A 12,920-nucleotide genomic window follows, 5' to 3' on the forward strand; every position below is an offset into this window, starting at 1 on the left:
TTCCCTCCAAAGCAGTCTCCAGACAGGAGGTGTTTCAAAAAAACTGTGTAGAGTTGCCTAGGTGGCTCAGTCAGTCGAGCATCCCACTTTAGCTCAGGTCAAGATCTCACAGTTCTTGAGTTCAAGCCCCACATCAGGCTCGCGGCTGTCAGCACAGAGTCCGCTTCAGATCCTCTGTTCCCCTCTCTCTTTCTGTCCCTTCTCAGCTCATGCATGGCTCTCTCTCAAATATAAATAAATAAAATGCCAAAAGAAAAGAAAAGAAAGAAAGAAAGAAAGAAAGAAAGAAAGAAAGAAAGAAAGAAAGAAAAGGGAAGGGAAGGGAAGGGAAGGGAAGGGAAGGGAAGGAAAGGAAAGGAAACTGTGTAAATGAGGTTTATCAGAACCCTTCATTTGTCTTCCCTAAAAGCCCATTTGTTTTTCCCTTGGAAGTCTTTCCCCACTCTCTTTCCCCTAACTAAGTTGGTTTATAAACTTCTATCTCTAGCTGGTCAGTGAACCTCTTCATCACAATGCTCCTGCATGTGTACAATTAAACCTGTTTTCTTTTTTTCCTGTTAATCTACCTATTTTCCTCCCAAAGATGTGTTTGGAAATGTATATTTAGAGTGAGGAGGAAGGGTGAGAAAAGAATTCTGTCCTTGGCTCAATCCAAGTAGTCGCGAGAGTCGGTAAGTAAAAGAAACAACCTGAGGTGCCTGGTTGGCTCAGTTGGAAGAGCATACAACTTTTGATCTGGGAGTCATGAGCTTGAGACCCATGTTGGGTGTAGAGATTACTTTAAAAAAGGCAACCTTAAAAAACAAATGAATAAAAGAAACAACCCATGCTGGGCACATAACTCACTTGTGGAATTTACCATCGACTCTTGTCTGTATGCCCTCTGCTTATGTTCTACTGACCTTCAATCCTTCAATAATGTTTCAGACCCTGTATTACCTACTGTTTTCAAGTGTAGAGGTAGCAAAATTTTCCCTTCTTCCTTTCTAGGTTCTTTGACTGTTGTAACAAATAAACTGGCATAAAGTAAATTAGCAAGAGAAATTGTAAGAGAAGTATTAAGGCACAAGTGTATTTCTGCCTGAATGTGTTTTTACTGAGACTTCAGAAATTCATCCAAAGCCTAATAAAAATAATGAATTGTCTTTTTTTTTCTTACATACCATTTCTCTCTGCATAAATAGTTACGGAATATTTTAATTAGAACATTATGAATAATAAAAGATAACATTTATCACAACTGTCCAGAAAATCAAGATGGGGTTAACTATGGAAAGGCTAGAACAAAGCATTTTATTTGTCTCTCATTTAAGAATTCCCAGGTAATTGGTATAAGTTACTTAGGAATCCCATTTCTTCTGTTACATTACTCTGCCATCCCCAAGGGGAGAGGTGTTAAGCTCAATTGTATCATACACCCCTTTGGCATTCTGGTGAAGCCAATGAATAATTGAGAATAATAACAATAATTAAGAACAAGAGAATATTTTTAAATGCACAAAATAAAATACATTGGATTTTAAATGAAATTAAATCAAATATTTAAAGTTTGTGATATAGTAATATACGTGTTTATTAGTGCATAAAGTAATAATATCTAAACGGGGGTCTAATCACTACTATAGTTTTGTGTATGATCAGTGCAAAATATTTTGAGATATTTGCAATAACTATAAACTGATATCAAAGATTTCCACTGTTTTTAATTCAAAAGTGAATAATTGTTTTTTTGTTTTTTGTTTTTGTTTTTGTTTTTTAATTTTATTTTTTTACAGTAATCTCTACACCCAACATCAGACTCGAACTCAAACCCCAAGATCAAGGGTCACGTGCTGTATCGACTGAGCCAGCCAAGCGCCCCCAAAAGTGAAAGAATTGTTAAATTTCAGTTGCAGGTTAGTGAAAATAAAGATGATAATTTTCCCCGCTGTGAAAATCAAAAGGAAACCTGGTTCAGAATGGCGTGGGGAGGCCAGCAGGGGGCGCTCTCATACCCTGCCACTCACGCCAATTACAGATCCTACGGAAAGACTACTTTCCAAGTCTTAATACTTTACAATCCCAGCAGGAAGATAGGCTTTCCCTCCCTACTAGGGAACTGCCCAGCCAGTTAAGACTGTCACAACCCAGCCAATGAAAAGCCACTACACCTCCAATTCCTACTTTACGCCAATGGACTGTTTGTTTATAACAGGCTTCCAAACTTCTTCCTTTCCTCTAGAAACAAGTGTTCCTCTCCTTTGTTCAGGGGACTGGCCTATGGTTTTGCTGTAGCTTGCTTGTCCTTGATTATAATTCTCTGCTATTCCTGAATAAGCCCATTTTTGCTGGTAGAATAACTGGTAGTTTTGTTTTTTAAGGTTGACACCCCATACCAGTTCATGGATCCTATAAATTCCATTCCTGTGGTTCTTGGAAGCCCCTGGATTCCAGGTTAAGACACCCTGAGACATAATGATCATCTGCATGAGAAAATTCATCACTATGTTTTTGGGAAACAGCTGTACCAAAACACTGAAAAACTGAATAATGGTCAACAAAAGGATATATCAAGGACTTAATAGAAAGGAGCTAAAGTCAGGGAAAATGTTTAAAGAAAGAATATAATTAACAAATGGTTTAAATTTGTATTCAAGGATAATATCTCTTTAGGCACTCAAATCAGAAGCCACAACCCAAGCAGCTGCTATTACAAAAGCTGGTAGAACTCTAGGAAGCAGACCAAATGAACAGCTCTCAGAAACAATGGTTAACTCACTTTCCTGGGCTGCTTTGGTAGTTGATTTCTGCAGATATAAAGGGATATGTTCCTACAGTTCAGTTCAGGTTGTTTCCCAACTGGCTTTATTTCAGAGAAGCCGTAGAATTTATGGCTTAGCCCATAGTTGAATGTGTGGATGTATGCTTTGGTTCACAATTTTTCTTCCACATCAAAAGTAGAATATCACACTTATTTCAGAAACACTGGATTAAGTAGTTAAAACTAGAAATGACTGGGGTACAACAACCTGATATTATCAACCAATATTATCAACAACTGATATCAACATAACACTTTATTGTTTAAAAAAAGCTACTTTTGGGGGCGCCTGGGTGGCTCAGTCTGTTAAGCGTCTGACTTCAGCTCAGGTCATGATCTCACAGTTTGTGGGTTCGAGCTCCGCGTCAGGCTCTGTGCTGACAGCTCAGAGCCTGGAGCCTGTTTCAGATTCTGTATCTCCCTCTCTCTCTGCCCCTCCCCCACTTGCACTCTGTCTCTCTCTGTCTCAAAAATAAATAAACATTAAAAAAATTTTTTTTTTAAAAGCTACTTTTGGGGCACCTGGGTGGCTCAGTCGGTTAGGCGTCCGGCTTCAGCTCAGGTCATGATCTTGTGGTTACGAGTTCGAGCCCCACGTCAGGCTCTGTGCTGACTGCTCAGAGCCTGGAGCCTGTTTCAGATTCTGTGTCTCCCTCTCTCTGACCCTCCCCCCGTTTATGCTCTGTTTCTCTCTGTCTGAAAAATAAATAAACATTAAAAAAAAACTTTTAAAAAAATAATTAAAAAAAGCTACTTTTCCATGCATTGCTTCCTGTAATTCTCAAAATTACTCACTCATGTCCTAGAATGTACTGTAAAAAATACGGTATTGGAAACCCATGGATCTCTTTCTGAGCTTGCACTTTCACACAATAATCCTCATAGTTTCTCCCCACTGCCTCTCTCTGTGTTCATTAAATCACTACCTGATTCAGCAGATCACAGGAACTTGTTAGAAAGGGCTGTTGATATGTGGCCACATGATGACCACCTTAATTCTTCTCAGAGTCATCTTTCAAATCCTCCAAACCCAGGTGCCCAAAATCCCTGCCTTTTTACTCTCCCTCTTCACCCAAAAATACTAGAGAGTAGTTGGATTTGCAGTATGCCCTGAGACAACTCCCATTCAGTCTCTCAGCACATGATTACCAATTATTCAAGGAAAACTTGACATGAGCTGGGCTTTGAGGTGCACCAGAGTTTCTGTAAATCCAAATGTGTTTCTATAAGTGCCAATACTTCTCTACCTAATCCTAATGACATAGCTCCCATTCAAAGAGAAGATCAGGACACTATATACCAGGATGGCATTGCTACTAATATGCTTTGAAGATAAGCTCTGGGTATGAACTGAACGTGATGACTATAAAACAACAAAAACAAAAAAATTCCCTTTACTCTCTGTGAGCAGTGAAATAAAATAAAGTCACTTATGGGGTGACTAGCTGGCTCAGTTGGTACATATTGTGACTCTTGATGTTAGGGTCAGGAGTTTGAGCCTCATATTGGGGGTAGAGTTTACTTGAAAACAAAAATAAATAGTCACTTAGGTCAAGGGGGTGGGTAAAATGGAGCAGGGAGACCATTAAGGAGGTGGCCTTTATGTATGTCCTCATTTGGTGGAGTCATGAACTTTTGAACTGGGTCAACTCATAAATACTCTAAAGACTCTGCAGAACACCTGCAACTTGCTACAGTATCAATTGGACCTTTGCATAGTGATAGCTTTAGCAACCAATTATGTTTAGCCAATATTAGTTTTCTGTCAACAACACCAATCAAAATTCTTTGTAAACAATGTATGACAGCATTCCCCTTTTGTCTCTCAAATCCCTGACTTTTGCTCTCTTGTGGGACACTATTTGGGTTGTGTGATCAGAGCACCCCAAATTACAATTCTGGATCTCAAATAAATGCTTTTGCTTAATCATTGCCTCCTTACAATTTTTGGTTGACACTGTCTAGGTTCTTTTATTACCTCTGTAATAAAAACAGATTAACAAAAGAAAAACATACAGAAATTCAACAACATGTGTATCTCTTGTATATATTGTGGATAGTCAGAAAAACTGAGTAAAACTTCCCCAAATGACTCAGGCCACCACCTTAAATACCATCTTCAGCTAAAGACAAAAGAAATGGGTGCTGGGTGGCTCAGTTGGTTAAGCGGTTAAGCATCTGACGTCAGCTCAGGTCATGATCTTGCAGTCTGTGAGTTTGAGCCCTGTGTCGGGCTCTGTGCTGACAGCTCAGAGACTGCTTTGGATTCTGTGTCTCCCTCTCTTTCTGCACCTCTAGTGCTCTCTCCTTGCTCTCTCTCTGTCTTTCAAAATGAATAAATGTTTAAAAAAAAGGACAAAAGAAAGATATTGCAGTGGGAGTGGGGAGGCCAGTTAAGGGAGGTTATGAGGAAAAGCGCAGCAAACAAAGTTAAGGTTTGTTGTGTATATTTAAGTCTGTGCCTTCTCCATTGGTAAGAGTTTCTTGTGATTTAGAGTCAGCCTTCTCTTCCTGGTACTAAGAGTGAGATACTCTCACAAATGGAGATTTCCTAAATGTCCCTTACAAAAGGGCAACTTCCACTCCCGGGTTTCAGAGCTTCTCCTGGGCTTGTGGCTTCTTAAAAATAACCAGCTTAAATAATCCTTATGCCAAAGAGGTATACTTTGGAGTGGCATGCTTTGCTACCATTCATGACAATTTGATGATAAGGTGGCCCAGTGAGAAACTCAACCAAGGTGGCTTAGCTGGGAATAGCCCTCAAAGAAATGCATTGATAGGGACGCCTGGGTGGTTCAGTCGGTTAAGCATCCAACTTTGGCTCAGGTCATGATCTCATGGTTTGCAAGTTTGAGACCCATGTCAGGCTCTGTGCTGACAGCTCAGAGCCTGGAGCCTGCTTTGGATTCCTTGTCTCCTCTCTCTGCCCCTCCCCTGCTCGTGTTTTCTCTCTCTCTCTCTCTCTCTCTCTCTCTCTCTCTCTCTCTTTCTCTCTCTCTCTCTCTCTCCCTCTCTCAAAAATAAACATTAAAAAAGGTTAAAAAAATTCATTAATGGAAAGCACATTCATGGATCTCACTTTATCCATAAATTGCACCTTGGACTACATACCCTCTTTATCTCTCAATGAAGATTCCACAGTTCACAACTCCAGAGGTGTTTTGTTTTGTTTTTCACTGATGTTCCCATAGACCATAGCCTAGTCATCCGGGGAATTTTCCCCAGAGGTTTTTTGGGATGTGAATTTAGGAGATAAATGTCTGATTGTCTCCTGATAACTCCAGACAACTCCTCTTCAGTATTACCTCTCCCCAGAGCCTTGCCATTCCTTTGTGCCCTCAAGTGAGTCTTTGATGTTGGACACCTTTGCTCCAGGCTATTCTCAGAGTGAACCCAAGTGTTCTAGATGAGAAGGTACAGGAACAGGTTCACTTAGTAAGTCTGTTCCCTCTCTCCCCACCCCCACTATTAATCGGTGGAGTGCTGTACCTCTCACTGCTATTCCTCTCTTCACTGCCACAGACTTCTTGGCTCTCTGTTCTTCAGATCCACATACTGATTTCCACCACCAGTGACACGTGAGTGTTGGATCTGAACAGGGTGAGTTAGATTTAGGGTTGGTGCTGAGGATGCTTGAGGGGAAAGGCCCAGAAACACTGGAAGGGGCCTGACTGAACTTCTAGACAGTAGAGTTAAGATTGGAAAGTGATCCAGTTTGTAAGAAGCAAAGACCTGAATTCAACTCAGGAGTAATCCCACTGATACAGTCTGTCCTGTCAACCCCTCTAATCTTTCCAAGCATAATATTTTGAAGCAACTTGAATCCTGATCTTTTATCCTAGTTAGGACGTTTGGCCAGGTATAGGGTGCCAGAAATGAGCAAGTGCCTATTCTGTCTTCTATGCTCCATGTAGCACTTTACACAATAGGGGAGGAAAAAAATTTCCTTCCATCCTTCAAGATACTTCCAACTGGTTTAAGAATTAAAATGAAATAAGATTTAGCAGGAGGGAAAAACACCAAAGTTTTATTATGTGCACATGGAGGCCCAGTAATGAAATGGAGACCCCAAGTAAATGACTGAGGCAGGCAGCTTTTATACATTTTAAATAGTGAGACAATACATTTGTTAGGACTTGACAGGAGAGAGAAAACAAATATTTGGGAGTTCCAATTAGTAAGGAATTCTAAGCAGAATCTGGGCTGAAATAGTAGATTCGTAAAAAGGAATAAAGTTTGTTTATTCAGCTTACTTGGCTTTAAAATTCCAATCTCTGGTGGGGTGCCTGGCTGGCTCAGTTAGTGGAGCATGCAACTCTTGATCTCAGGGTTAAAAGTTCGAGTCCCACGTTGGGCATAGAACCTACTTTAAAAATAATTTTAAGCAAGTAAAATCTCTATCTTTGGTGATAAGAATATCTTTTTGTTTCTTAGTATAAGGAGGGTACCTTTCATATGAGATTCATTTTCTGCTTTTAGGGGGACAGAGGAGGGTCTGAGTGTCCTTGTACTGGCTGTTTTCCAAGTAGCTTCAATTCAAAACAATCAATATACTATTGTGACACCTTTTAGGGTGGCCTACCCTGTGTTCCTACAACATTCTCAGAAGGGCTCTCACATGCATATCTTGTTAGAGTCCCTCACAAGTCTGTGAGGCAGCTATTATTAGGCAGATTTGAGGACACAAGTGCTCAGAGAGTTGAGAATCAGGTTAGAGATTCCATAGGGCCAGCTCCACTCCCCATGGTAAATGAGGACAGAGAGCTGGTTTAAAGGGGAAACTTTTTCACACACCTCTACGCCCTAATTTTGGCCAGGGTAGCTCCTGTGAGGGTAGTTTCAATCTTGGTACAGGATTGATTAAAATGGTATTTCAGAACTGGAGCTCCTATATGATGGCATTCTTAACAATAGATCAAGATTGTTTATAACTATGATAACTAGGTAAACGGCCTCTGAGAAGGTATGTGGGTAGTCAGAAGTGATAACAGGCTTTGGGGAAGTGTTATAAGGAAGGCAGGATTAGATAAACACCATCTTGCAGAATCAGTGTAACTGTAGCCTGGGGTCTGAGGGAACCAAAGCCTTCTTGCTTGGAAAATATCACCCAAGTCTTCACTCATCTTCTGCATTCCCTTAAAAGGTGGCAATCCTTTCCACTTCACAGCCATACAGCTTAAAATGCCATTTTTTTTTCAGACTCACGCTCTTCTGAGAACTGATCCGCACCGTAAGACAGAATTAGCTAGAGGGTGATTGGTTGGAGTGGAAGAGAGGGCAGACAGGAGGTGTTTGAAATCCTCAAAATAAACTCCACCTATTTTTTACAATTTTGTGTTTGTCTCACTCAGGCTCTAGCATAATTTCAGTTCTCATAAACTTTATTATCTAACGAGATTCATCACCTTCAAGCCTGGGAACAAAATGATAAAATTGGGCCCAAGTGTCTACACTGGCAGGGAAGGAATTTTAAGTTGGAGGTCAGCTCTTAGGGCAGCTGAAATAATGCTTTCCTCTCTCCCTGCTGTGGACTCACAGGTGGCCCTGGTGACTGAGATGGCATCCTCTCTAAAGGTCCTTGGCCCTATCTTGGCCCTGCTGTTTCCCCTATGTGGGCTGCTTATACACAGCCAGAACCTTTCCTGGAGGGAATTCATGAAGCAGCACTACCTGAGCACAAGCTGGAAATTCAGCGACTACAAATGCGATGATCTCATGAGGGAAAGAGGAGCTCCAAAAGACAGGAACTATCACACCTTCATCTATACCTTGTGGCACAAAATCGAGCATATATGCCTCAGGAAGTGGAGAGATCGTTACAGAAATGTATATATATGGGCCCAGCATCCCTTCAAAATCCTCCAGTGCTACCAGGAGAGTAACAAAAAGAGCTACAGAGAACATAGCAGCTACAGCTACATTGAATTCCACTGTGGCATGAATGGGTATGTGGACAGCATAGAGGACATCCAATTGTTAGACATCAAAAATTAGAAAGTCTACCCACACCCCCAGGTTTTAGTAGAGTGCCCATTACTTCCCAAGTGGTAGCCTGATGCCTACATCAACAGCGCTGGCTACTCCTTCCTTTGCATGTATGTGCCAATGTTTTCTCACGACTGAAGTTATGTACCACAAGGTTTCTTGATATTAAAACTGCCTGCGTTGTTTCTCTACCCTGAATACCTTTCTGCCCTCATTTACCTGATTTGCTCTTACATTTTTTTTTTTTTAAGATTTACCTCTTATGGCTTTTCTTTTTTACTGAACCAGGGATTTTCCTGATAATGACTCTCCTTACACCTCCCCAAGCTAAATGATCTTCCCTTCCTTAAATAAATTATATCGTTCCAATGTGTATGAAATTTATACATGCTATATGTGCAGAGTATGTGTTCTGTGACTGGTATAGGTGTTACAGGGTGTGTGATGCAGATTATGCTTGGATATGATTTGTGCTGAGTGTAGGGTTAAGGTGTGTGTTACTGGACTCATTCATCAAACATATCTCTAAGGAAATGCATGCATTTTGGATAGGTTAAGGCATTATGTTTCTTGAGGAATAATACATTAAGTAGAAGATAATCACAGAAATGAGTTTACCTGATAATAACCATTTTCACTAGGCAGAGAAATAGAGTCCAATACAGGACTTTAAAATGCAACCTTCAAGAATGGGTCTTAAGACTTAAATTTTGTTGGAGGAAAGAGGAAGTGAATTGCAAAATGAACTGTTGAGGACACAAGTAAGCAGAGTCCACGAGAATTCTGTTTGCTAAATGGGGAAGAGAGATTCAGAGAAAGGTAAGTCTTCACTTCATATAATTTTGCCTCAGGCAGGTATGGGGAGGAGAAATACTAAACACTAAAGTACCTTGTGTTCTTCAGCCTCTTGCGTTGTTGAAAGACTCCAGTCCTGAAACAATCAGAGAAAAGACCAAGGTATGAACATTTTCAGCGAGGTGGCTGTGCTCCTAGTCCTAGAGGTCTGGCCTCAATGAGTAGCCAATGAATCTAGGTTGGTCATCCTGTGCCAAGAGCAGCACCACAGGTTTGCAATTTTTCAGTGCACCTGGGGATGAGCAGACAGTGGGGAGATGATGACCTATACAAACCAAACTCACAAGAGATTAGTGTTAAACCAGTAGTTCTGTATCAATAATCAATCTACATATGAGGAGGAATACTGATTGTTTTTCTCAGTTGATAAAAGCTGCTTCAAAATGTAATGGCAGGGGTGCCTGGGTGGTTCATCCTGTTAAGAGTCCCACTCTTGATTTTGACTCAGGTCAGGATGGTGAGTTCGAGCCCCACATCGGGCTCCTCACTGTCAACTTGGGATTCTCTCTCTCCCTCTCTACCTCTAGCCTGCTTGTGTTCTCTTTCTCTCAAAATAAATAAATAAACTTTTAAAAATGTAGTGGAATATTTTGTGGTGGCATATTTTGGTTTCCTATAGTCATATTTCAGAATGGTCTTTTCTGGTCACCCACAGTAAGTTTTCACAAATACCCCATTTAAAAAACTTTGAAAGTTCCTTTTGTTAAAGTGTTAAAAGATGATAGGAGCACCTGAGCAGCTTAGTCAGTTAAGTGTCTGACTTCAGCTTAGGTCATGATCTCACAGTTCGTGAGTTCAAGCCCCGCTTTGGGCTCTGTGCTGAAAGCTCGGAGCCTGGAGCCTGCTTTGGATTCTGTGTCTCCTTCTCTCTCTGCCCCTCCCCGACTCATGCTCTGTCTCTCTCTCAAAAATAAGTAAACATAAACAAAAAGAAAAAGAAAATTAAAAGATGATGGTCCAAACAGTATAGGAGGAAAATGGATTTAAGCCCAATTAGCATAATAGCTTTATGTTGTTGCTTGGGTTTTCCCACATCCACTTCTTTAACCCCATTTGAATAGCTGCATATTCATTTCCTGTCAGGAACTATCCTTTTATTAGAGGGAGAGAGTGTGCAAACAGTGGAGAGAGGGAGAGGGAGAGGGAGAGGGAAAGGGAGAGGGAGAGGGAGAGGGAGAGGGAGAGGGAGAGGGAGAGGGAGAGGGAGAGGGAGAGAGAGAGAGAGAGAGAGAGAGAGGGAGAGAGAGAGAGAGAGTCCTAAGCAGGCTCCACACTCAGCACAGGTCTCCACAGGGCTCAACTCAGGGCTTCATCCCACAACCCTGGGATCATGACCTGAGCCAAAACCAAGAGTCAGATGCTCAATCAACTGTGCCCCTATTCTTCTCCCCCTCTTTTAATTTATTTTTTTTAATTTACATCCAAGTTACTTAGCATATACTGCAAACAGTAATTTCAGGAGTAGATTCCTTGATGCCCTTTACCCATTTAGCCCATCCCCCCTCCCACAACCCCTCCAGTAACCCTCAGTTTGTTCTCCATACTTATGAGTCTCTTCTGTTTTGTCCCTCTCCCTGTTTTTATATTATTTTTGTTTCCCTTCCATTATGTTCATCTGTTTTGTCTCTTAAAGTCCTCATATGAGTGAAGTCATATGATATTTGTCTTTCTCTGACTAATTTTGCTTAGCATAACACCCTCCAGTTCCATCCACGTAGTTGCAAATGGCAAGATTTCATTCTTTTTGATTGCCAAGCAATACTCCATTGTGTATATATACCACATCTTCTTTATCCATTCATCCATCTATGGGCATTTGGGTTCTTTCCATACATTGGCTATTGTTGATAGTGCTGCTATAAATATTGGGGTTCATGTTCCCCTTCCTATTCTTCCCCTTTTTGTGTGCAGTGGTGAAGTCTTGGGGTGATGGGGGGGGCGGTTCGTGGGGTCCAGAGCTGATGGCCAAGAAAGAATTCTTGAAGATGTCTTTGGTGCAAAAAGATGATTTTATTAAAGCATGGGGACAGGACCCATGGGCAGGAAGAGCTGCACAGGGGTCGTGAAGGGTAACTCATTATATACTCTCAGGTTGGAAGGGATCAGGGATAGAGTCTGTAAGGAATTTTGGAAGCAAGATTTCCAGGACCTTGAGGGGCTAGCTGTTGCTAGGGAAACACCACTTATTACCATTTAATAAAACCTCAGTCATGAGACCCTTCAGATGGATATCAGAGGGGTTATAATCCTGGAGCATGATTGCCAGCATATATCCTGGGGCACTTGACATAAAGGAAGTAGACTTACAGGATCCTGGAGGTTGGGATAATGTTTTGTTTTATTTAATTTTTTAATGTTTATGTAATTTTTGAGAGTGAGAGAGCAACGGAGAGAGACAAAGCATGAGCCCGGGAGGGACAGAGAGAGGGAGACACAGAATCTGAAACAGGGTCCAGGCTGTCAGCACAGCTGAGGTGTTGAACTTGCAAACCACGAGATCATGACCTAAGCCAAAGTCAGACACTTAACCAACTGAGCCACCCAGGCTCCCCTAGGTTTGGAAAATGTTAAGCCAAGGTTCCTGTTGCCCAAAGCAAAGTGTCATCATCAAGGCAGCTGAGCTCCGGTAGGGAGATCACTCTGCTGGTCTCAAAGACTTGTCAATGGGCTGCTTACAGTAAGGGAATTTAATTTTGCTTTTGCCTTACTTTCCCACATCACCATGGCAAGCACTTAAACCTCTTTCCTTTGTTCTTGGGTAGCCAGGAGCATCTGAGGAATATCACACATATTCCACCTGGGGAGTGGGATATGCCAGCTTGTATTTTTCCCTCAGCTTGCCTCATGCTCCCTTATCATGCAGTATTGGTGGAGTTATCCATCAAGGTTCCCAATCTCCTCTACTGGGCCAAATGATGGTCATGAGATTCGAGCTAGGCTAACAGGATTTTTTCTTATAGGAGACCAGAATATACCACCCTAAAAGATGACTCTTTGGCATAAAGATTATTATTTTTTATCAATGGAGAAGGCACAAACTTAACTCTGCATAACAAACTTTACTTTTGTTTACTATACTTTTCCTGGTCATCTTTCCATAACCTGCCAGCCCCACACTGTTCTTCCTTTGTTTTAGCTAAAAATAGTATGTAAGCCCAAAGTCATAGCACCTTATTGAATGACTCATCCTGATGTGGAGAACAAAGGCAAAAGAAATATAGGGGAAAAAATTGGGGCACATACTTTGCTAGAGGCGAAAGGCAACCTTAGCTTGACATTA

At 41.3% G+C, this 12,920-nt stretch overlaps 1 protein-coding gene across 1 annotated transcript; it reads left to right on the forward strand.

Moving 5' to 3' along the window:
* Window positions 1-8,356: 8,356 nt before the first annotated feature.
* EDDM3B (epididymal protein 3B) lies at window positions 8,357-8,794 on the forward strand. The gene has a single exon (XM_047861551.1). The coding sequence runs from the start codon at window positions 8,357-8,359 to the stop codon at window positions 8,792-8,794; it is 438 nt and encodes a 145-aa protein (XP_047717507.1).
* The last annotated feature ends 4,126 nt before the right edge of the window (window positions 8,795-12,920 follow it).

The sequence above is a fragment of the Prionailurus viverrinus genome, chromosome B3 (genome assembly GCF_022837055.1).
Source record: "Prionailurus viverrinus isolate Anna chromosome B3, UM_Priviv_1.0, whole genome shotgun sequence".
In the NCBI taxonomy this organism is placed as follows: domain Eukaryota; kingdom Metazoa; phylum Chordata; class Mammalia; order Carnivora; family Felidae; genus Prionailurus; species Prionailurus viverrinus.

Bases quoted from the DNA above. Each gene is read 5' to 3' on its own strand.
- EDDM3B (XM_047861551.1), top strand. From the start codon at position 8,357: ATGGCATCCTCTCTAAAGGTCCTTGGCCCTATCTTGGCCCTGCTGTTT.